We start from the raw sequence: 22,005 nt of genomic DNA, 5'->3' as shown, positions 1-22,005 counted from the left end.
ATCTTTGTCGTTGTGATGAAGCGAGTGCCACTGCTCGCTTCCGGGGAAGGGAATAAAGGTAACTTGGGTCCGTGAGGATGTAAACAAAATGAAGGCTTACTCGCAGAGCACTCTCGTGCAAGGTGACCACACAAAAACCTAAAAAGTACCAAAAATAAATAAAATAAAAATAAAGACGAAAAACTCTCCAAAACGTATCCACAGTAAAAAGGTTTGCTTGAGGCACCGCAGTTGCACTCTCGCTCTGACTTGGTTAACAAGTCCTGATTGTGAGTCTGGCCTCCCTTTTTATAGGCCAGACTCCGCCTTCTTTGGAAACACCCATTGAGAGGTAAAGATATATATTTAAATTCTTACCAGTTACATTATACCCACCAAAATGTTCATCAATCAACATTAAACAATATTTCTCACTGGTAATTATCAAATAAATACATTGTAATAATACATCATTATTAACAACACCGAAACACATAAATACAAAACACTTAATTCACATATAATCCCCCCTAATCACAAGACAATGGTTTCACCGGCAATCCAACTATTATGTCATAAGTATTCGCTCTTCGTCTGCTCGGTTTACCCGCCGAAAGCCCGACTACTCCCATACAACAAACAAACAAATGATTGAAGACACGCAAACAAAACACAAGACACGGACGATGTGTGTGTGTGTGTGTGTGTGTGTGTGAAATGATCGGGTATGCTACTGGACGGAAGGGAAATGTGGTGTGGAGAAATGTCCGTGAGCCATTGGACCGGCGTGTGCACCCGCGTTGCCGATGGCAAAACCACAGGTGAGGACGGGAATGGAGAGTGAATGGGTATGTATGCAATTGTGTTTGTGTGTGCGTGCCAGTGCTGCTCCCTCAGCGGTGACGATCAGTCGTGTTACTAGCTAGCTAGTAGGTTAACCTGCAGTTTCATGAACAGAGCTTCTCTTAATACATCCATTACAATATCTCCATTACAGGCTTTACAGCATACAGCCCTTGGATGTATCGTAAGGTAAGTGTTAAACCCTAAACCCACATCGGCTCTTAGGGACATATAAGATATTACGTTAACGTTAACGTTAGCTGCCTAGCTCCATTATTTAGCTTGAGCAGATAGCCCCGGTAGTTTTGGGAAACGCTAATGACGTTACATCCATGTAACAGGCTTTACAACATACATACATCCCTCGGCTGTATCATAAGATAATACCATGGATGTATTAATAGAACACATGGTGAATTAAAGCCATTAGCTGGAGCCATATCCATTATTACAGATACAGGACCCAGAACAGTCATATGAGCATGCGCAGTACCGGAATATAACAAAGCCCTACGAGGGAAAGTGCTTAAGGTTAAACCCCAAACCCTTGTGTTACAACCACAACATCATGAAACTGTAACGTATTTCACTTACTTTTTCGTGAGAATGTGAAGTTGTTGGTCGTTGGTTGTTTTTCCAAGACTTCCTGACAGTGAACGGTCTACTGGGTTCTACGTAGACTTATCCATTTCTTCCAGCCAATCAGGAAAATCAGGACACTAAAACGTGTCTGTAACGTTAAGGGCTCCAATATACCTGTGCTCAAACACGAGCATCCATTTACCTGAAAGCCACGGAAAGAAGACGGGTTCCCAGGCAAGTTCTGTGTATCCAGAAGGACTTTGGTGAATGTAAATAGCACAACACGGAAGTCAGGACAGGACTTCAATCGGTCACCTGAAAGCAGAGGCACTTCCCCCTACTGGCGTGGGGGTGTAACGGTTGGATTTGTACACTGAACTTGAAAGTGAAGTGAAATGTGAAATGAAAGTGAATTTTCTTAGTTGTGAAAATCGTTCTATTGATAGATACTTGTTTTAAGTATTTTCACCTACTACAGTTAAAAAAACGAAATCAAGCACAAAGGTATTGTTTTTAGCTAAACTGATATCAGCCTAAAAATAAATATATTCTCTTGCTATGCAGTTTATCTTAGATTTCATAAGACCAATAATTTTTGAGTGAATCTAAATCAAGTGACTGCAAACCTTTTATATGCTACGTCAAAAACTTAAATGGAGCTGGTTTAAATAAACATTTCAAAACCGCACTCAGAACAACCAAAAACAACCAAACAGGAACGTTGTGTGGAGGTACAGTGCAACCACAGGAGAACGTTTTAGTTGGTTGGTTCCCTAAACGTTAGTTTTTGGTTTGGTTTGAACTAACCTTTAGAGAACCATAAACTAACGTTCCCTAAACGTTCTGTGTTAGTGGGGTGCACGCTTCGGGTCGGGTGTGTGCGCACAGAAAACCGTACCGAATAGAGCTCTTAGTTTGCGTCGTCACTCTTATTCAGATCTACATGTCTGCTCTACTCATTCTCCCAGATGTTCACATTGTTTAACGTTTTATGAGACATGCAGCGCATGCCAACTCGTGTCCCGCTGGGTAGATCAGCACGTTACAGTATAAATGTGTGCATCTACCACAAATGCAGAATATCAGTTCTGACTGGATCGCTTCCCAAATCGTCCCTACCAAACATTTTCGTCTAGTTTCACTCGCTGACGAAAATGTCAATAGATTTCATCATAGTTTTTGTCATTCAAAACTAGTTTTTATTTAGTTATCGTCTCGGTTTCGTCTGTGAAAAAATGTTGTTGACGAAATTCTACTGCTTTTCCAGCATGTCAATGTTGAATCTACTGTTGAATTTGAACCACTGAATTTGTGGAAGCAAATTTGCAAAGCGAAATAAAATGGACCAAAAATTGCCTGTTGAATATTAAAGGTTGTATTTTTAAACAGTTTGAATATTTTGGAAGTGAAATATGAAAGGTGAATGGTCACGTGGTCTGTGCTGGATAATCCGTAATTCGTTTGTAATTATAAAACGAAAATACAGTTTGTTTCAAAACGAAAAACCAAATAACCGTTTTTGGTGTCAGAATCAAAAAACGAAAAACCAATTAAAAACGGCCCGTTTTTCGTTTTTGGCGATCATTTTATCGTTATTCCTTTTTGAACAAAGAATGAAGAGAGTCTTTGAACTTCAGTCAAATTTGTTTTTCGTTTATAAACCAAAAACGGAAGTCACGTGGTCTATTCCTTTTTTGGAAGCGAAAGTAACCGGTAACACTTTCAAAATAAAAGTAACTATAGTTAGCGAGGTGATTGTAGACTAAAACTGAACTAATATAACGTTTTTTAGTACAACTAAAGTAGCACTGGGTGTGAAAAAAACACTTTAGTTAAAGGTGCATTGGCAAGTCTCTGAGTTTTTGCAGAACTATGCCCCCTTCTGGCGACACGCGAAACTGCAACCAGAGTTGTGCACGCGGTTATGTGGAGTTTGCGTTGGGGTTTGGGATGAACTAGAAGCCGGTCTCTTTGAATCCATCTTCTACTTTTGCAAAAGTCGCTTGAGTTGTCTTCGCTGATGCGGATAATGGCGGCGAATACACAAACCTGCCAGACATAGCCAGGTGAGCGTGAACGCGCATGACGTCACGCCCAGTCGATTCCGACCCGAATCCCTCTTATTTATTTTACTGTACAGGATTATAGAGGCAATCGCAGTGATCATAGAAGGGCTCATTCAGCCCATCAAGCAATTGTTTAAGCATGTATGGGTTAGAAAAACGGGTATTTTTAACATGAAAAGTTGCTTAATGCACCTTTAACTAAAATAAAAATTCAAACTAATAAAATAATAACTCTGGCTGTTAGGGAGAATTAAACATTTGGTGACCATTGGTGACCTGTAACTTCAGATTAAGACAAGTGAACTCATTTTATATGTAGCTTAGGATAGCAGGTAGCCTATTTATTTATAAGTTTCTATTATTTAATTCACATTTTAGTTTTGGAACATATTTATAGCCCTTCTTGCTATGTGGAAGCTCAACCAGCAGAGGTCACTCTACCCCCTTCTGTGCACCGACTCTTTCTGTGGCGACAACAGGCAACAAGGGTTTGACCTTTTGACTTGTGTTTATATCAAAGAGAAGGCAAGCACTGCTACCAACAGAAGCTAATCACTGAGTTTGAAGGGTGTGCAGAACTTCACCTGCCTTCCAGCTCCTCTTTCTATGGCACAATAGCTGCTAAAAACTCTCAGCTTCCACCATCTACTGTTACCCCTTCTGTGTCAAAACAAAACTCTTCCAAAACAAATCTATAAAGTTGTATACTTTTTATTTTCCTTTGCATTTTTCTCCAGTGTAATATACTTATGTTAGTAAAGTAGATGAAATATTTTTATGCAGCTTGTCGTTCTCATTAGTTATGTAGACCTACTTGTGTGTGAAACCTATAGCCTTACTCAGTCAAAAATGATCTCTAGCTCTGGGACTTTCAGATCTTTTAGTGCTTTTTTGGGTTTAATTCTGTTTGATGAACCACCAGGGAAACGCAGTGCTCTGTACTCTTGGTACTTGTGTAAAGTCAAATAAAAGTGAAGTTAAATCATTTAGTTTTTCTCCCTGGTACTCGTGTCAGGGCAGAGTTTCCCCAATACCTGGAGGATGTGAGCCTGTGCACTGTGTGCAGGGTTTAAGGACTGATGATAGTAGCAAGACTGGCCCCAGTCACCTACCATCACTCTCTCTTCAAATAAATGCTGGACTGGCAGGACAAAGCAGCACACCACTCCTTCCTCCAGCACCATAAAAGGGCCTTGTTGTCACTTTCAGATATTTACATCATGGTTTATGGTAAGCCACATCTTTGAATTGTGCCACTACTTTTGTGGAATTGGATGATGTCAACTTATGTCTTTAAATACAAATGTACATCATAATGTACAACGGTACAGTGAAGCAGGGCTCTGCATTGCAACTCTTTCACTTGCATATATGCCCTTAAATGATTTGCAAGCATAGTGGGTGAGTGAAGACTAAAACCTACTGTAAATGTTATACTTTTATACATTTATACTAGTTCCTCCTCCAGGTTGTGGTTATAGCCTCTGCAGTGGACAGATGTAGATTTAGCCAGAGCCAGGATGTCATTGTGCCAATACAGCCTCCTCCTGAGAGCAACACATTCCCCTTGTAGTGTTTTACATCTGCTTTACTGAAGTTATAGATAATAAATAATGTTCACCAATCTTTTTTACATAAAGTGTGGTGTTGGTTGTGCATGTGGCAAAATCAGTATGTTAAAAAGCATTTGTTGACCCCCTGCAGTTTGCCTACAGGGCTAGCAGGTCAGTAGATGATGCAGTCAACTTGGGTCTGCAGTACATCCTGCAACACCTCGACTCTCCAGGGACATATGCAAGGATCCTGTTCGTGGACTTCAGCTCGGCGTTCAACACCATCATCCCGGACATCCTCAGCACCAAACTCACCCAGCTCACTGTGCCAGCCTCCACCTGTCAGTGGATCACAAACTTCCTGACTGACAGGAGTCAGCAGGTGAGGCTGGGAAACATCACATCCAGCACCAGGACTATCAGCACTGGCGCCCCCTTCTCCCTCTACACCAACGACTGCACCTCAGGAGACCCATCTATCAAACTCCTGAAGTTCGCTGACGACACAACGCTCATCGGCCTCATCCGGGACGGTGACGAGTCGGCCTACAGACGGGAGATCAGCTGGCTCTCTGGTGCGGTCAGAACAACCTGGAGCTTAACACGCTCAAAACTGTGGCGATGACCGTGGACTTCAGGAGGAGTCCCCCCACTCTGCCCCCCATCACCATACTCAACAGCCTTGTGTCTGCTGTGGAATCCTTCAGGTTTCTGGGTTCCACTATATCCCAGGACCTGAAGTGGGAGCCCAACACGGACACCATCATCAAGAAGGCCCAGCAGAGGATGTACTTCCTGTGCCAGCTCAGGAAGCTCAACCTGCCTAAGGAGCTGCTGATCCACTTCTACACAGCCATCATCCAGTCTGTTCTCTGCACCTCCATCCCTGTCTGGTTGGGATCTGCCACCAAAGAGGACAGGAGCAGACTACAACGGACAGTCAGGACTGCAGAAAAATCATTGGTGCCAACCTGCCCTCCATTCAGGACTTATACATTTCCAAACTGCTACTGAGGAAACGGGCAGGAAGCATCACTGCAGATCCATCTCACCCCGGACACAACCTGTTCCAGCTTCTCCCCTCTGGTAGGCGCTACAGAGCACTGTACGTCAAAACCAACAGACTCAGGAACAGTTTCTTCCCACAAGCCATCACTCTGATGAACAGCTGACTCTGACTCACAGTGTCAGGAACAATTCCTGTGCTATAACCCAGTAACTCTGTCTCTAATCAGCCACCTGTTTACTACTTATTATGTATTCATCATTTTCTATTTCAGAGCTGTTCATACTGTTCAGATTGTTATATTGTATATACTGTATACCAAACCCACCTACCTCAAGTACATAACACTTGCACATAATACTTATTTATTCCAACATCCTTTGCACTATGCTCCATCACACTGTGTACATGAGTACATGTACGCATGTATGTGTACTTGTATATATTTTATGTATGTTAAAGATTTTGACTTCATCAACACTGTGTAAAAAAAACAAAGAAATCAAGTTTAGACAGTGTATAACCAATGGGATAACCACACAGGTCAACTAAATCAGGGACATCTGATCATCTATAAAAACAGCCTTGTTATCAAACTGAAACCATCTTTTAATCCTTATGTGTCTCAGTGTTATTAAGCAGCTATATTATGTCCCATTGCAACATACAGAGAGGTATACCATTAAAAGCCTGCTGCCATCTGTAATAAACAAAACTTTTTTCTCAAGGACCAAAAGTAGACACAAACACTTTTTTGGGTTATTTTATGTGGACATCAAAGTCACATTTTAACAATGAACACATATACAACAAACCAAATAAACATGAACAAACTCAATCCAGTACCTTTCATCCCAACATGTATTATCACAAACCATAATCAAATCATTCCCCACTCCACTCCAAAACTGGTCGAAATACATACAAATAGCTGAACATTACTTAAAACAGGTTACCAATTTCTAAATAAGTATGAACAAAACCGAAACCAAAAAAAAAGTAATTTCAAAACTTACTCCCGAATTGTGTCCCTTAAAATGTTAATGACATCTCCCATCCCTGTCACTTCAAAATGAACCTCGGCAAAACTGCCGTCCCTACATTTCGGGCAGCTGGACTCATTAACTAGCCATTGTTGAATGCAGCGTTGGCATCCAATAACGCTGCGGCAGCATGGGGTCGCCACGGGGTTCCTCATGGCATCTGCAAGATTCATAATAATAGAGGAACAATGTGATCACTGTGCTGTCCTCATACAGAAAACACAAAATTAAAGTTTTATCAAACCTGGCTTTGCAACACAATTAATATTGTAAGATATTGTACTTTGTTCTTGCAAGTAAGGTGTGGAAACTGATTTGGTATGAACATTGAGATATGAAAAGCTAAGCTTAGGATGATGATTGAGTAATAATTTGCTTATGAGTAGCCTTAAATTGGTGTTCAATATCTTTTGCATATCAGCATTTTTATTATACAACACATACTTGCATGTTGTGTTGAGTCATTGTATTCATCAAATCAAAATTAACTAACGTTTAACTTAACGTACTGAAGACGTTGTCACGACGTCGGCAACATTTTGTTTCTTACCAATTCTGATTTAGCATCAGGGTTCATCTTCAGCTCAGCCTCCAGGCACTGGAGAGACTCTACATCTTTTACAGGAAGACGATCTCTGAACTTGGCCCCATCATGGACATCAGGCCTTGGGCAATGTGTTGACTGTAGAATTCTCATAATTGTATTTTGCTGGTCAGAGAAGCATTTCTTGTTTTGTCAATATCTCCCTCAGCAAAACTGAAAGAAATGAACATGCATATTAGCTGACTGACACATCAATCAAGCCAATGTGTTGCATTAGGACTTGATATATTCTCCAGAACATTTTAGATAATTTAATAGATTGTTTTCTAAATGCCATATGTCCAAATAACATTATTCTCTACAACCATTCATCAGCTATTAATCAAGAGAATTAAACCTGTGTTAACTTTAAAGGATTAGTTCACCTCAAAATGAAAATTTCCTGATAATGTTCATGCCTTTCTTTCTTTAAAGCAGGGCTCAGTAGTTTCGGGATTTCTTCGCTGTATTCTCGCTTTTTGCTCGCAGGTTTCTCTCTAGAGCTCCCCCCACAGCTTCGGAATAGATATTTGACAACACTGTTGGCGATTCTCAGACACCAGAGGCTAGTAGATCAACGACATCAAAGCAGATGGGACATTCTTTAAAACGTCTTCTTCATTCGGGTTCGAACAGCGTGAGGGAGCGCAATAATGACAGCATTTTAGCAGATTTCTTTTGGCCGTAAAGCAATTGTTTACATCGCGAGACCTGATATCACGCGATACTTCCTGACGCGGCGGCCGGCGGCCCGCCGGCTCAAAGTTGCAAGTGCGGATTTTCCGCTCAGGGGCACCAGCGGGGTGCGAAACGACCACCATTCAACCCGAAATAAGTAATATAACCATTCCAATGACTCCGAAGCTGTTCAGTTAAGGTAAAAAAGTTACTTAGTTCACCTTTAAGTAATCCAACTCTGTTGGAGGCTGACTTTTTGGCAAGTTATCTAAACTTGGCTGGCTATTTGGCTGGAAGAGAGGTGATTGGTCATTAGCTGATGGCTGACTAGCTGGATGGTAGAAAGATGATTGGTCACTAGCTGGTGGCTGACTAGCTGTCTGGCAGAAGAGGGGCTTCGAGTTGACTGACTAAATGTTTGAAATGCTGGTGGCTTAATACGAGGCGGTGGTTCCAGGGCTTTCAAATTTTGCCCTTCATTATCATCATCACTGTCACTCAAAAGTTTAAAGTTTTGAAGTCTAAAGCTTTTCCTTTCATAGAAAAATAAAAATTTGACACAAGGTTACCATTGCCATTAACTGAAAGAGATATTTGCCAAATTAATAAAAAAACATAATAATAACAATAAAATAAAACTCATAACAGAATAAAAAACTCATTTGGAAAAGAGAAATGTTTGCTTACATAATTCGTCTAGGTGTTTTAGCCCCACTCTCTGTATCAGACTGAATGTCAGAGAAGAGTTCTGCTTCAGGCAGTTTTTTCCTGGCATCATCATAGTTGTCTAAAACACACATGCAAGACTAAATGACAACCACATAGTCTAAATAGCCCCTTTCACACATACAGTCTTTACTGGTAAGCTACGGGTAAATTAACGTTTACATTAAAATAATGTTGTCAACTTGGACAGATGAAACTAAGAAACTAACTAGTTCACCCCAAATTGTAAATTACACTACCGTTCAATAGTTTGGGGTCAGTAAGATTTTTAATGTTTTTAAAATAAGTATCTTCTGCTCACCAAGGCTGCATTTATTATTAGTATTATTGTATAATAGTATTGTTTGTTGGACTGGTGATAAAGGAAAATCAACCACTAATTTGTGCCCTGGTCACTCCTTTTAACAGTTTCCATTACACTCCATTTAGTGGCATTTGTGTCCCACTATTTCCAACAGAAGCATTACTAGTGACACTGGGTGCCGCACTTGTAGCTTGTTTATAAAAAACAAATATTCACAGTTTATATAATATGTATGTAAAGAGAGAGAATGTCAGTCGTTCTCATCTCAGCTAATTAAGTTTTAATGTGACTCCGCCCCCGGAGTCCGCGCTATACAAACGCAAATGTGAGGCGATGCATACAAACCTGTGAAACGCCCACATCCGCTGGATAAGGCCGGTGACACACTGGATGCGTGGTGTAAGCGACTCAGCTGCATGGCGTGTCCGTTTTTATTTCGGCTCCCATGTTAACAGTTTAGAGTTTGCACACTGCCTGTGTGAGACGCGCGTCTCAGGTGCGGCACGAGCCGCGTGGAAAATGTGTGCATGCTAGAAATAGAACCGACGCCTATTTTTCACGCTACACGCAAGCGTCTTGGAAGCGTTTCCATGCAAAATTGAATAGGAAAATCTGTTTATTTGTCATTTTGACACGAATACATATTAATAAATGTCCTTTTGATGTTTAAAAGTGTCTAGGTTTTGACATAAATGCAAATATAAATGTAATTTTACAAAATATTATCGATTTTCAAATACTGCTGTATTGAATGAACAGCTTTTAGCAAACTCTATTGCTATACTGAGATGAGGAATATATACTGTATGTGTTTTGTCAAAAATAAAGTCATCAACTAACTAATGAATCCTTTACTTTGAAATACGTATGATAAAATGTATACTTTGAAATGTATAGTTTTGAAAGACGTTGACTAGTTTTGAATAGATTATAAAGTATGTATGTGTATGCATATATATATGTGTGTGTGTATGTGTATATGTATATATTATATATATATATATGTGTGTGTGTGTGTGTGTGTGTGTATATATGAAGAGTTCAGATGCAAAAGCCTCTAAATGCCATCTGAAATTTTCTCCTAGAATGATCATTTTTATGAAGCTTGTATATTTAAGTTAGCTATAGGTGACACACCTGAATGAATGGCTCATTAAGTATGCAGGGACATCAGGTGTGAACTACTAAATATGCATGATGCTGTTGGAGCGTTTACGCCCCATCCGCATATTGGCTTTCCAAACTAAAAGTGTTTCACAAAACTTAAATCAATGTATCGTTTTATGTGAATGATTAGGCAGGATGATTTTCACATCATTTTGAAGAAAAAACTCTAGGCGAGTTTTTAAAAACTCTAACTCTAAAGTCTTATTGACACATATTTAGTATGTGTTTTGTGGCCTTATTTCAGAAACTTTCATTTTTAGTTTTTTCGATAACCATGCATTTAAACATTATTCTCTCAAAAATGAAAACATGTACATACATGTGGCTCACATATTATTGTAGTCCTGTTTGTGCTATATAGAGTGAATTTACACCTTTGCCATTAATATGTTTATAAGCAACTGAAAAAAGCACAAATGTCAGGGCATGTCAGAACATCTCAAGGACCCCAAAAACACCCCAGACCCCAGAGGGTTAAGAAGAACAGGCATAAATATTGTAACATCCCTTGTCTTGGTGTATGAATACTAAACTTGTCACAGGTATATATCAGTGCCAAACTCGACACCTTTATTGTTAGAGGCCTGATAGATTAGAAATAGATCGAGATGAGCTCATAGTTGTGGTTTGGTTTCTTCTCTTTCAGATCAGTGACATTATCCAGTGTGGGAGGAACAGCAGCTGTTCACCAGTTTCTGCTTCTTAACTTATAAAGTTATAAATACATCGAATACCATTATTACAATAAAGATCCATCAAAGTTATGATTCCTTTTCCATTAAACACAAGAACATTACTTCTCATAATGGAAAATTTATGCTGGTCACTTTGATATGGATTAAGTCCTGACAACATTTCTACCAGAAAGACTTGGGAGAATAAATACTGTAACAATTAACATTTATTAACAGCCCAACAAGCAATCAAGTTCTTTGGCGTAGGCCCCGTCCGTAGCTTGCAATCCGAGGGTCCGGATCTGCATATCCTGCCTGAAGACGAAGGCAGGGGCGCAGCCGACCCCCTGCGAGGTATAGGAAGGGACCATCTTGGTGGTGGTGGGGAGGATGGAGGGAACTTTCACATTTTTAAAAATGTGTTACAAGATTATCAAAAGGTTTTCTGTAACACATGAGGTACATTTGTATGTCTTCTTTAATCTGTCATTATGTTCCTAAAGATCTGACTATGTATCAGGAAGTCTTGAGGCTTTAACTCAGTCTGTCTTTAACCGTCTGTCATTATTCAGTCAGTATGGAGCTCAGTCAACTTCCTCTTCTGCTCTGTGAGTATTATTTCTCTCAAAATAATTGCACTTGTATTGTGAATAGGTCTGTGTTCCTGGAATTTTTTTTTTTTTTTCATGTTTTTTTTTACAGTTTGCTGTCCATGATGCACTAGGTAGATATTCACTAGTTAGTCTTTAGATGTTCACTAGTATGCAGTTAGTAAGAGTTTATGTGAGTTAATTGTTATTATTGTCACTGATTTCAGACTCTAGAAAGGTTTTTACAGAAACACTCATTCAGGAGCCACTAGATCTAGACAAATTAGAAGAAAGACTTAAAGAGAAATTAAACATTTCTGTGTTGTGAAGCTGAGAAACGTCTGAGAGTGAAATAATGCTGTTTCACAAGCAAAGAAAGAATATGCATTTGTAAAATGTTTAAAGCATAATAGAAAGTTGATCAGCTCCATGTTCACAGTGTAATAATTGTCAGATTTTCCTGTATTTGGCTGAACTGTCACTTTGGTGGCTTGCCAGTGTAGTCGATTTCTCTTATACATAAAATAACAATTAAAATACACAATCTTTCATGAGTTTTCTTTCTTTTTTACTTTGTGTTTTCAGTGCTGATTTCAAACATCCACTCTGGACACACTCAAGGTGAGTGAATTTGATTAATAAATTTCATTACAAATGTGTGATTATGTTACAAACCAGGGGCCGGATTCACAAAACAATCGTAGGAATAAAAATCTTCTTAACTGCTGCTATTTTCTAACTTAAGAAAAAAAAGAAAAAAAAAGATAAGAATATTTTGTATTGCCAAAAACTTTTCTTAAGAATGTTCTTATCTTTCTTCTTACGATTGTTCTTAAGACAAAATTTTAAGGTGTCATTGTTACAGTGTAATTATTATTAATGAATTGCATGTAATTATACATAATTTACTGTTATTACTATAGAAAGCACATGCAGTAACATGTAACTACGTCACCTTAAAATAAAGTGTTTAATAATTTAATAATTATCCTATTCATATTCCAGAAAAAAAAAAATATATATATATATATATATATATATATTAAATCATCTTAAATAACTTCTTAAAGTCAGGATAACCTCCAACCTGTCTTAAATCCCCAAAGGAAGATTACAAACTTCTTGGAATTTATCTTAAGAACTTTCTTAACTTTTTTTAAAAGATTTTTGTGGATCCGGCCCCAGCTGTCACAGTCATCTGCACTCATTCACCTTTAACCTCGTTTTCATGGACTTTCAGTTTTCCTTTGTTTGTTTTCTCCCTCCACTCATCAGTTACCATGGACATTCATTCATCACAGCTGTTGGTCATTTCTTCCGTTACCTCTGTGTATTTAGTTCCTCTGTGTTCAGTCTTTAGTTGTCGGCTGATGTTCGTGTATGGTAGTGTTTGTTAGGTTTATACTCCTCTGCACACTGTTACTCCTGCTTGCCTCCTTTAATCAAAAACCTGTTTATATTTGATAACCTCGTCTTCAGTCCGTCTTCCCTCTTCTTCATCTTGTGACACCAGCAATGAAATGAGTGTCATGATTATGAATACAGCTTTTTAAATAAGTTATATAAATGATTCATGTGTTGTAACACCAAACAGACGGTTCTGAGGTGTGACAAAAACATTCGCTCATATGAAAACGTTTTTATGCAGAATTTAGAAATATAAAATATGTTTTGACATTTGTATACAGATTTAATAAAAACTAGATGTACCGCATGGCGGTACAAAATATGACCGCCGCTCAGGCCTGCACTGGCTTTCCACAAAAATAAATGACGTGAGGCAATTTGGCTGTATTGCGTGTTTATGTATATACCTAAAAAAAGTAGTAGTATGTGCATGTCTGTCTGTGTGTGTATGTGTGTGTGTTTGTGTATGTGTGTGTCTGTGTGTGTGTGTGTGTGTGTCTGTGCGTCAGAGGTGGGAGTAAGTCACTAAATGCAAGTCTCAAGTCAAGTCCAAGTCTTAACATTGCAAGTCAAAGTCAAGGCAAGTCATACTCTTTGTCAAGTCAAGTCAAGTCAAGTCGCAACTTAGTCATCAAGTCATACCAAGTCACACACAGGCTCGTTTTACACATTTTTTTTAACTCTGGGACTTTTATTACAGACACAGAGGGCTGATGGGTTACAAAAATAAATAAACTAACTTGTGTGTAATAAATAAAATATCATTAAGAAGCACTTTAAATGCTCTAAAATAAAAATAAATTAAATGAACACAAGTAAACAAGAATTAATAAAACTTTTCCCATCTTGTGCTAGCCATACATATAGTTATTTTGCTGTGATGTCAAATTTCCAGATACTTACATAATTGTGATGAATTTAATCCTTTTTAAGTTATTATTTTGCAGTGTAAGATTCCAGTTAACACCTTTAAATATTACATAAATGTATTATGCATTTTTATTAAACTTAATGTGTATAAATCAGCATCAAAAAGTCATTCTTGAAAAAATCTGCACAGTAATTTTATAAAATCTAAACATGTTAATAAAAACAAATTACTATTAGTACTCTTATAAAATTCAATCAGGCAGTCATACATTTCACAATTTTATATTTATATATTAATGTCAAGAATTCAGAAGTGTATTTATATAGCCTACACTACACAGAAATAATATACAATTAAATTATGCTTATTTTAAATGTATTGAGCAGGCTAGGTATAAAAAAATATAAGCTTTTAATAATCTTTCAGTGCGCAAAACTATGATAATGAAACGCTTCAAAACAGAACGCACAAAGCGCGTATGCAGAATGATGTGCTCAAAGCAACATGGAGTCACAGTGTTCAGCGTTGCGCTGCACAAGTGCGCATTTAAAAGTTCACGGCACAAAGCGAAGAAATGTCGAGCGCACAAATCCTAATGTATATCTGTCCAACAGTTTATTGATCATTTATTTCACAGTTTTAAATTCCAGTTATTGTGCGTTTGATGCCGATTCATAGTCCTTGTGATGTGCGTGATCTAACAAGCACACGGTAGTGAGTCGTTTAAAAACAGCAACAAACTCCAACAAAATAAAGTCATTTTATGCAAATCCACAGCCTTTTATCTACAGATCATGCATTATAATGTGAATATATCATATTGGAGAATGGAGAGAGTTTTACCGTGCATCCAACCGGAAGAGGCGCGCGCGCTGTTTGAATACTGAATGGAGAATGATTGACAGCCACAGAGGAGGGAAAACGAGTTTCCGTAAAATAAAAAAAAATTCACAATAATTGAAATAAATTATTTTCCACAAGTCATTTCAAGTAAATAGGCACAAGTCCGAGTCAAGTCTAAAGTCACAAGGAGCAGGTCTAAAGTCAAGTCGAGTCTTTTCAGAGATCTAGTCAAGTAAGTCTCAAGTCCTGAAAATTGCGACTCGAGTCTGACTCGAGTCAAGTCATATGACTCGAGTCTCCCACCTCTGCTGTGCGTGTATGTATGCGTGCGTACATGTGTGTGCGCGTGTGTGTGTGTCTGTGCATGTGGATTTGTATGTGTGTGTATGGGTGTGTGTCTGTGCGTGTGGATGTCAGTGTGTGTGCATGCTTGCGTTTGTTTGTATTCCTGCATGTGTGTGTGTGACAGTATCATCCTAAACCAGCAACCCTTCGCTCAACACCACCATCTACAGGCCGATGAGTGTACAGTCACTAAATGTGCACATAAATGAATTTATTTTATACCCCCCCATGGATGAAATTCTACGAAACTTAGCATACCCCCAGAGGATGTCAAGTTAATCATACACATGAAATATGGTGCAGTTCTGAACATCTCAACTGAAGATAGGGGCGATTAAAGCAGAATAATATTGCATTTTCATTTTTTATGGGAGGGGCGCAAATCACAAATGAGTGATTATGGGCTAGGTTGATGTGGGCCCTTAAGAGCAACATACCATAAAAAATTCTTCGTCCTCGGTTCCACGGTTCAGGTAGTTATTTAGGAAAAACTGCATTTTTTGGGTTTGGGGGGGCCCAGCGCGGGGGGGGAGTGGCCCCCGGGGACCAAACGAAATTTTTCCGTAAAAGTCTAGTGGGGCTACATGCCCACCAAATTTCATGTTCCCCGGTGTTTCGGTGTCCCTGGTATCGTTGACGAAAAATTCACGGGGGCCCAAGCGCGGGGGGGGAGTGGCCCCCGGGGACCAAACGAAATTTTTCCGTAAAAGTCTAGTAGACCAACATACCATAAAAATTTCTTCATCCTCGGTGCCACGGTTCAGGTAGTTATTTAGGAAAAACTGTATTTTTTGGGTTTGGGGGGGCCCAGCGCGGGGGGGGAGTGGCCCCCGGGGACCAAATGAAATTTTTCCGTAAAAGTCTAGTGGGGCTACATGCCCACCAAATTTCATGTTCCCCGGTGTTTCGGTGTCCCTGGTATCGTTGACGGAAAATTCACGGGGGCCCAAGCGCGGGGGGGGAGTGGCCCCCGGGGACCAAACGAAATTTTTCCGTAAAAGTCTAGTAGACCAACATACCATAAAAATTTCTTCATCCTCGGTGCCACGGTTCAGGTAGTTATTTAGGAAAAACTGTATTTTTTGGGTTTGGGGGGGCCCAGCGCGGGGGGGGAGTGGCCCCCGGGGACCAAACGAAATTTTTCCATAAAAGTCTAGTGGGGCTACATGCTCACCAAATTTCATGTTCCCCGGTGTTTCGGTGTCCCTGGTATCGTTGACGAAAAATTCACGGGGGGCCCAGCGCGGGGGGGAGTGGCCCCCGGGGACCAAACGAAATTTTTCCGTAAAAGTCTAGTGGGGCTACATGCCCACCAAATTTCATGTTCCCCGGTGCTTCGGTGTCCCTAGTATCGTTGACGAAAAATTTACGGGGGGCGCAGCGCGGGGGGGGAGTGGCCCCCGGGGACCAAACTAATTTTTTCCGTAAAAGTCTAGTGGGGCTACATGCCCACCAAATTTCATGTTCCCCGGTGTTTCGGTGTCCCTGGTATCGTTGACGGAAAATTCACGGGGGCCCAAGCGCGGGGGGGGAGTGGCCCCCGGGGACCAAACGAAATTTTTCCGTAAAAGTCTAGTAGACCAACATACCATAAAAATTTCTTCATCCTCGGTGCCACGGTTCAGGTAGTTATTTAGGAAAAACTGTATTTTTTGGGTTTGGGGGGGCCCAGCGCGGGGGGGGAGTGGCCCCCGGGGACCAAACGAAATTTTTCCATAAAAGTCTAGTGGGGCTACATGCTCACCAAATTTCATGTTCCCCGGTGTTTCGGTGTCCCTGGTATCGTTGACGAAAAATTCACGGGGGGCCCAGCGCGGGGGGGAGTGGCCCCCGGGGACCAAACGAAATTTTTCCGTAAAAGTCTAGTGGGGCTACATGCCCACCAAATTTCATGTTCCCCGGTGCTTCGGTGTCCCTAGTATCGTTGACGAAAAATTTACGGGGGGCGCAGCGCGGGGGGGGAGTGGCCCCCGGGGACCAAACGAATTTTTTCCGTAAAAGTCTAGTGGGGCTACATGCCCACCAAATTTCATGTTCCCCGGTGTTTCGGTGTCCCTGGTATCGTTGACGAAAAATTCACGGGGGCCCCAGCGCGGGGGGGAAGTGGCCCCCGGGGACCAAACGAAATTTTTCCGTAAAAGTCTAGTAGAGCAACATACCATAAAAATTTCTTCATCCTCGGTGCCACAGTTCAGGTGGTTATTTAGGAAAAACTGCATTTTTTGGGTTTGGGGGGGGCCCAGCGCGGGGGGGGAGTGGCCCCCGGGGACCAAACAAAATTTTTCCGTAGAAGTCTAGTGGGGCTACATGCCCACCAAATTTCATGTTCCCCGGTGTTTCGGTGTCCCTGGTATCGTTGACGAAAAATTCAGGTAGATGATAAAAAAAATAAAAAAAAAAAACTTTGACAATCCCTATATGACCGCTTTCGCTAGCTACGCTAGCGGCGGTCATAATGATTATAGTTGCTGGACCTGCAACAACAAAGTCATGTGAACAACAATGACCATTTGTAACCCTGTGGTAAGTGATGTGTGTCTCTGACTGCTGGTGTGGTGTGAAACCCTGCGTTGAGCTCAGGGCTACTAACCTAAAGGATGTGGGTTTGAACTCCTCATGGGGGGGGCTTCACACCTTTGTTGTCCTTTAACTCTTTGCATTGCGCTGAGTGATTGTTCACCTTGTTTGCTCCAGTGATTGCTGCCGGCGGCTCTATTACATTGTTTGTGTGAAATAAAAATGCACTAATTTACCAGTGAGAGAATGAGATCTGCTGGAAAACGTTCACATCTCATGCTCCCACTGACTTTATATTGACAGATGTTCTCAAACCAACTCTGACTGTACGGCCACAGAGATCAGTGTTTACTGGAGACTCAGTTACTCTGAGATGTAAGCTGGATCAGTCATGGGATGGATGGGAGTTTCTCTGGAGTAAAGACTCAAACACTGAATCTCCTGAAGCTGAAACTAAAACACTTTATTCTGTGAAAGTCTCTGATGGAGGAGAGTACAGATGCAGAGCAAGAAGAGGAGGATATAACACACATTACAGTGAACCAGTAGCAGTGACAATACATGGCAAGTGTTTTACCTCTCATAATGAACTACTATATGAAAATGATTTATAAGACACTAAATAAACATAGAGAACAACACTTCAGTTTAACTTGATTTAGTGTTTTGAAACTGCTCGTACAATAAAACAAGTAATAAAAACTCAGTGAGTGTTTTAGCGCAATTTTCTCACGTCATGGGATCACAACACTAAGAGATAGTAAATGAAAGAGAAAATAAGTTGCTCGAGAATATAACTTTCTCTTGAAATTCAAATGAACTTTCTGAAATCAAATCAGCAATGGATAATAAAAAAGGCACAATCACTTGACTAGGTGAACATCATTTTTTTTATTAGCTCATTATTTTTTACATAATATCCCTTCATATAAAGTTTTAATTAATTTTTTAAGCATAAAGGAAAGATTTTTGATCAAATCTTTTTTTCTAATATTATCTTAAATTTTATAAGCTATCGATTGCAATTTGTTTCAACTCGATAGCTATTATGGTTGCCGAGAAATTTGCAAAAAACAGATTTTTTTCTGGAATTTCCAGGAAATCCAAAATCTTTTCCTGGATTTTTTTTTGTGCGTTCCCGAGATTAGACCTTCCTTAACATAATGCCGAAAACCCGAAGTCTCTAGGTGGTCTGGTTGAGGAGTAGATAGAAGTGCAAGATTGGTGCGCACAGACAGAACAGAAATCATGTGTTAACAATCACAATTTTGTCCGGTGGAAAATTGCGCTAAAAACAGCACATTTTATTATTTGTATTTATTTTATTATATTATCACATTATTTTCAATGTTAATTGTTGTTGTTCTACAGAAAGACCAAAACCCAGAGTGACCATTACACCTGATCATCATCATGTATTCAGAGGAGAGACAGTCACTCTCAGATGTGACATATATGATGGAGGAGTCACTAGCTGGAGGTACAACTGGTATAAAGACGGTTCAACCAGTGTTTTCAGTGAACGACAGCAACACACATTCAGTTCTGTTACTGAGTCTGATGCAGGTAAATACTCCTGTTATGGGACAGAGACTGAAGGATCACGCAGATCACATCACAGTGATGGAGTTACACTGACAGTATCAGGTGAGTTTGATCATCTCTTCATAAACACACACACGTTTAACATGTTATTAATGAGTGATGTCTCTATTTCAGTTCCCAGAGCAGTTTTAAGTGTTTCTCCTCCACATAAGTGGTTGATTATGACACAGAAGTGTTCAGATTTTTATTGGTCAAGCAAACATGTGTGGCTCCAGTTTTCTTCGGAACACAAAATAAGATATTTTTTATGAAATCCGAGAACTTTCTGACCCCTCCAAAAACAGCAACGCAATGACCGCTTTCAAGGTCCAGAAAGGTAGTAAAGATATCATTAAAATAGTCCATGTGACTGTGGTTCAACCTTAATGTTATTGTCATGAAACTGCTCCAAGACACGAGAATAGAGGATCCAAATGCAGCTTCTAATAAGGAAGGTCGTACAGGCGGGGTCAAACAGGGCAGACAGAGCAATGTAGATCAAACAGCAAGGGTAATCCAGATAACAGGCAGAATTCAGGGCAGGCAGCAATAATCAAAAGTCCAAGAACAGTCCAAGTCAGGCCAGGCAGATAACAATCATACAAATGAGGAAACAGTCCAAGATCAAAAACCAGATAACCAAAACACAGGATAAACGCTCAGAAATGCAGTGTGACACAAACAAGACTTCGCGGTGAGTGAATGAATGAACATGGTATAAATGGACTGAGACTAACAGGATGATGAGACACAGGTGAATGCAATCAGTGAATGAGGTACAGGTGAATGTGATCAGTGATGAGTCCGGGCAGTGAGTTATGGGAAATGTAGTTTGTGAGTGATAATAGTCTTATGTGGAGTGCCCTCTGGTGGCTCTCAAGGGCACTCCAGCTGGTGACCGTTACATAGCCCCCCCTTTAAGGAGCGGATTCCAGACGCTCCTAAAACTGTCCAGGAGGGAGGTGGAGCGGAGGCGGGATGGAGGGCCAGGCCCGTGCAGCGGAAGAGGACCTGAAGACTGCGGCAGGGCGGAAGGCCAGGGCGGATCCGGCTGTGCAGGCGACCAGGGCGGATCCGGCTGTGCAGGCGACCAGGGCGGATCCGGCTGTGCAGGCGGCCAGGGCGGAGCAGGCTGTGCAGGCGGCCAGGGCGGAGCAGGCTGTGCAGGCAACCAGGGAGGAGACGACCCTTCAGGCGGCCAGGGCGGAGACGACCCTTCAGACGGCCAGGGAGGAGACGACCCTTCAGGCGGCCAGGGAGGAGACGACCCTTCAGGCGGCCAGGGAGGAGACGACCCTTCAGGCGGCCAGGGAGGAGACGACCCTTCAGGCGGCCAGGGAGGAGACGACCCTTCAGGCGGCCAGGGAGGAGACGACCCTTCAGGCGGCCAGGGAGGAGACGACCCTTCAGGCGGCCAGGGAGGAGACGACCCTTCAGGCGGCCAGGGAGGAGACGACCCTTCAGGCGGCCATGGCACAGGAACAGACACCGGCTCAGGAACAGGAACAGACACAGGGACAGAAACAGACACCGGCTCAGGGTCAGGAACAGACACCGGCTCAGCAGTGGCCATCTTGTCCGAAGACACTGGCTTGGCGGAGACCATCTTGTCCTGAGACACTGGCTCAGCAGCGACCATCTTGTCCTGAGACACTGGCTCGGCGGACGCCATCTTGTCCGGAGACACTGGTTCGGCGGTGGCCATCTTGTCCGAAGACACAGGCGTGGTTTCGGCCATCTTGTCCGAAGACACAGGCGTGGAGTCGGCCATCTTGTCCGAAGACACAGGCGTCGAGTCGGCCATCTTGTCCGAAGAGACAGGCGCAGAAAGAGGAACAGATTCAGGCTCAGTATCAGGATCAGATTCAGTCTCGGCGGGACGAGACTCTTGACGGGCGGACGTGACGTGAAGCTCAGTCTCTGGATCGGCAGAAGTGACGTGAAGCTCAGTCTCTGAATCGGCAGAAGTGACGTGAAGCTCAGTCTCTGGATCGGTTGAAGTGACGTGAAGCTCAGTCTCTGGATCGGCAGAAGTGACGTGAAGCTCAGTCTCTGGATCGGTTGAAGTGACGTGAAGCTCAGTCTCTGGATCGGCAGAAGTGACGTGAAGCTCAGTCTCTGGATCAGGATCAGCGCGCTCTGAGCTTGACGGGACCAGCGGCGAAGAGGGCTCTGAGCTGGACAGGACCAGCGGCGAAGAGGGCTCTGAGCTGGGCAGGACCAGCGGCGAAGAGGGCTCTGAGCTGGGCAGGACCAGCGGCGAAGAGGGCTCTGAGCTGGGCAGGACCAGCGGCAAAGAGGGCTCTGAGCTGGGCAGGACCAGCGGCGAAGAGGGCTCTGAGCTGGGCAGGACCAGCGGCGAAGAGGGCTCTGAGCTGGACGGGACCAGCGGTGAAGAGGGCTCTGGCTTGATGGGCATGTCGCTTGCTGTCTCAGGAGCGGCGGGCACGACGCATACTGCCTTGGCTTCGGCAGATCTGGCGTAAAGTGTGGGCTCGGCTGGACTAGCGTGAAGTGCAGGCTCGGCTGAACTGACGTGAAGTGCGGGCTCAACCTCACCCACTATGAAGGGAGACCCACAAAATAGCAAAACAAAATCTATATATTGAACCAGAGTCCATCTGGGGTCAGTCTCAGGCAAATA

General features: G+C 41.8%; 1 protein-coding gene across 1 annotated transcript in view; it reads left to right on the top strand.

Annotated features, from left to right (window-relative positions):
- LOC311305197 (Fc receptor-like protein 5) overlaps positions 1 to 22,005 on the top strand; it is a gene marked incomplete at its 5' end in the record, with an annotated part of 81,569 nt that overhangs the window by 36,503 nt on the left and 23,061 nt on the right. Inside the window, one exon of the mRNA XM_084432758.1 lies at positions 19,344 to 19,424. Coding sequence (XP_084288884.1) covers positions 19,344 to 19,424 — 81 coding nt within the window. The remainder of the gene's footprint in view (positions 1 to 19,343; positions 19,425 to 22,005) is intronic.

The sequence above is a fragment of the Rutilus rutilus genome (assembly GCF_951802725.1).
Source record: "Rutilus rutilus genome assembly, chromosome: 1".
Taxonomy (NCBI): Eukaryota; Metazoa; Chordata; class Actinopteri; order Cypriniformes; family Leuciscidae; genus Rutilus; species Rutilus rutilus.
The sequence above is the reverse complement of the archived record's forward strand: the minus strand, read 5'-3'. Positions and strand labels throughout refer to the sequence as shown.